Source organism: Dendroctonus ponderosae, unplaced genomic scaffold (genome assembly GCF_020466585.1).
Source record: "Dendroctonus ponderosae isolate FM_Combo_2020 unplaced genomic scaffold, Dpon_F_20191213v2 Dpon_F_20191213_9, whole genome shotgun sequence".
Classification (NCBI taxonomy): Eukaryota; Metazoa; Arthropoda; class Insecta; order Coleoptera; family Curculionidae; genus Dendroctonus; species Dendroctonus ponderosae.
In genome coordinates this window covers 5,510,681-5,514,654 of record NW_026019116.1, presented here as the reverse complement: position 1 = coordinate 5,514,654, position 3,974 = coordinate 5,510,681, and the positions used below count along the sequence as shown (strand labels likewise).

The window sequence follows — 3,974 nt, the reverse complement described above, 5'->3', positions numbered from 1 at the left end:
CACGCCGTCCAAAGAGGTGCATTTTAAATATTTGTTTTTTCCTGGGCCTCTTGCAGATCTGAAAGTTCTTTTGCCTTGTCAGGTGGCCAACTTGAACTCCTACTGGCAAAACCTCTTCCACCATCAGGACCTGGGAGTGGCTTTCGACGACAGTCTGATGACTTTAGCGGAGAGCATCGGCAGACGCTCGCTGAAGGCTCTGAGCAACAGCAGCGGCTCATGCGACTTGTTTCTGAGCAGCCTGCAGCAGATCAACAGCTTCCACTACAACGACCACTACAAGTACAGCCTGCTTCTGCTGGCCAGTGGCGTCGAAGTGGCAGTGAAGCCGATTAATAAGCTGTTTGTGAAACCCGGCCCGCTAGTGAAGCATTTGGCCACTTTGCTGGTGAGCACCGAGTTCGATCAGAAGGAGCAACTGAGCAGGAACTTTCTGCGCAATCTGTCGCCATATTCTGATCCGGTGTTGGTTTACAAGTTCAGCGCCTTGAAGGGGGCGAAACTGTACAACTTGACCTGCCTTTGGGTGGATCCCATTGGCGTGCTCAGGGATGTTTCGCTGTTTTCTTTGGACGCAAACAACCTGGTTGGGCATGTGAAGGCCGGCATGAAGCAGCCGCATTTGCCTGGTAAGTCGCCCGAATTTTACAGAGAATGGTGGCAGAGGAGGTTAAGGCGGTTTTTTTCAGGAGTTTGGAAAGTAAAGCTCCTGCATAAGGACTCACTTCTGGCTCAACTCTCATTCCCCATCTTGCCACTGCAGTTTTTGTCCGGAAGGCCCATTAGTAGCAATGAGGTTTCCGCGCTGCATCTCAGCCTGGGCCAGTCGGCAGGCCCCATTTGGCCCAATTCCGATTACGCCAAATTCCTGCCCATGGCGGCTCACCAGCAGACGCTACTGGAAAAGGCCAACAGAAACGCTCAGAGGCGCAACGCCAGCCTCCTGGCATGGATCGACAGTCTAGTGGGCGTTTTTTACGCGATCGAACGCGTTTGTACCACAGCAGACAGTCCAGTGGGTGCCTGTGGGCTAAAAATCGCACCTTGCAGGACTACGCAATGGAGCAGCCTGGCTCCTGATCCGAAAAGTGCCATTGGCGACGTAAACGCCACCACCGGCATGTTTGATGTGTGGTGATCAATCTAGACAATTCTAGTTACTAAATCCTGAATAGTTATCGTTATGAGCTGATCGAGATCTGCTCAGGCTCACCTCTACGCAATATTCGCTCATCCTGGGCGAAAGCAAACTTAGCCAATAAGTCTTGTGATAAAAATGGTGCTCAATTCTATGATCTAAGTGTGATGATTGTAGCCGAGTCGGAGTTGAGGTCATTTTCGAATTTATGATGTTAACAACATTCCACCGTGATGCCATTAATCTGTTTATTGCCATGCCATAGTTTTCGGTTCCTTAATGATTATTAGTATTAAGCGACCAAAGAGAGTGTAGAGTCATTTTAGTTCCGTAAGGATATTTTTGTATTCGATACTCAATTGATTGGGCAAGGAGTGTGTAGTTTAATCAAGAAAAATCGAAGTTTCCTGAGAATTGTCGCAGTTTTTTTGGGGGGGATTCACCGGTATAATAAGGCTGAGTTTGACTCTGACGACTGACTAAAAACTATTTTCGGTAGTAAACGTATCTCGTGGCTGCTTCCTGGTTGCGGTTCCAGCACGACTACCTTGATTTTTTTTATATATATATGTAACACTTCCTATTCGATTACTACACCTGATATTTGAGGCGCGCCCCGTAAAACTATAAAATTGACGCAAATATTTCAACTCACCATAAGTCCGCGCTTAACGCTTTAAGTACATGTATGAGTTTCATAGACAGTCAATGAACTTCCCTCATCGCTGAGCATTTTAGCAGCTGCTCCTGATATTAACGCGTAACGCTAAACTCCTGTTCCGGATATTTGCTCGCTACTTCCTTAAACATTCTGCTCTCCTGATATAAATCGAAGGTTTTGTGTGCCAGCAAAATTTCAGCAATAGAGAGCATTTACAACGATAAACAAATAGCGTAACGCTAACTAAACTCCTGTTTCGGATATTTGCTCGCTACTTCCTCAAACATTCTGCTCTCCTGATACAAAGCGAAATCTTCATGTGCCGCCAATAGAGATCATTTACGACAAAAAAAATAGCGTAACTCCTGCTCCTGATCCTCCTGCTTTTCCTCTGGTGGTATCCATCCATTTGCCGTTCAACGTCTCCCGCTTTTATGTCTGCCTGTGGACATCAATAGAGGGATACATGAAGACGAACGATTTTGCACATTTCCAATCAAAACTTCTTCTTCATGTTCGGCGCTGTCTGCCTCTCCATTCCGTCTTTCTTCATTGTTGCGCTGATCCTCACCAGCGAGCGCTGAAATCCCTCAAATAATATTATTCATTTTATCCGTTGACTGTACCCATTATTTGCAAATCGTTTAGCTGGTGGGAGATATCTCGGTTTATGGCAGACTTTCTCTTCGGTCTTCAGTAGTATCTCCAACACCAGCGATTAAAATGCGCTCAAATCGAACCATCTGCTAGCGGCGCGCGTGTTCATGAATGAAATCTGCGATTTATAGGAAATCTTCCAGCCAACTAAAAAAAATTATGCTGGTTCGGCCATAAATTCCCGCTGTGTTGGAATGTGTGCGAATACGTGATCAGTCCAAGACTTTGTGATAAAATGCGGCGTTTGGTGAAGATTGTTTTCGTGTTGGGATTCTACACCTCTTGTGCCATTCGGCCCGGTTAGTATGAGTTTTTTCCAACCCGCCAAAACCGGTTAAATTCAGGACTTAAAAGGGAACCAGAAGAAACCTTCTGCTGGTTCTTGCAACACCATTAGCTACCAAAACAGCTTAAGGCGAACGCTTTGACTGCACAATGCCGCCATTCAAATCGGCCAATTATGCCTAGTTTGGAACCCTGGAATTCTTGTGATTTTCGTCGGTTCTGCACACTTCAAGGCCAAACGTGGGAACGCATCAATAAAATCCAAAAAAAAACTTTTGGAATTTTCTCTTTATAAATAGACGAGGCCAACGGATTGCACACAGATGCAGTTTCACGTCCATAATCATAACTTATTACATTACGCGGTCTGCATTCAGGCCAATGGCACACTCGCTTGTTAGTTAGTTGTCTATGCAGCTCTTTTTCATAAAAATCGCACTTTTGCTATGCTGAAGAGCTCCAAAGACTTGAACGTTTCACGCTAACCTTGTTCCAAATTACCAAGCTTTAAAATCCGCACGGATTACCTTTAATACCCCATACCAAAACCATTCGTTAAATACAACCTGCCTGATCGGAACACGGAGAAAGTAGCAGCAATTTATAGGTGAACTGGTTAGCGCTCTTAATTAACCACGAACTGTTTAAGTGTTTAGTACTGTATTGCGACCAGTTTGCATTTCTGTTGAACTTCTGCTTGAAAATGCCTCTTCAGTACTGCGAATGAAAAAGTGATACGCCACTGACTTTCCGAAAATTAAACACTGTTTCTCAATTCTCTGTTTGGACGAACAACAGTTTCTCTTCTACGATGCGCCGTTTTCAGAAAAATACCAGAATCGATGTATTAAGGCCTCTATCGAAGCAACGAAATGATCAAGTATTTGCTAAGTTTTCGCTCTAAATTTCTAGAACTCGATAAAACCCAATTGTTACAGAATAGTTCCATGCATCAATAAGCTACAAAAATTCAACTACAAATACTCTATGAAATGAATGCTCTATCGAAAATGCTCTATCGGAAATGCTCTATCGAAAAGGTCCTTAGGCAGGGGCGGATCCAGCTTTAAAGTCAGAGGGGGGTTATGTAGAAAAAATACAGTCTTCTGTGGTTTATGAAATTAGAAAAATGATGGTCGTTTTGTGCAAGGGTGGCGCAAGATTAATGCAAAATTTCATGTTTTCCGTCCCGTTTTGCATGTTTCTCGGAAGCAAAATGAGGAAGAACGCTCG

The 3,974-nt window shown here is 44.3% G+C and overlaps 1 protein-coding gene across 1 annotated transcript in view; it reads left to right on the top strand.

Moving 5' to 3' along the window:
* Positions 1–1,552, top strand: part of LOC109541768 (xylosyltransferase oxt) — a gene marked incomplete in the record, with an annotated part of 3,867 nt that extends 2,315 nt beyond the window's left edge. The window contains 3 exon segments of the mRNA XM_048669898.1: positions 1–16; positions 83–629; positions 690–1,552. Coding sequence (XP_048525855.1) covers positions 1–16; positions 83–629; positions 690–1,138 — 1,012 coding nt within the window.
* Between the last annotated feature and the right edge of the window lie 2,422 nt (positions 1,553–3,974).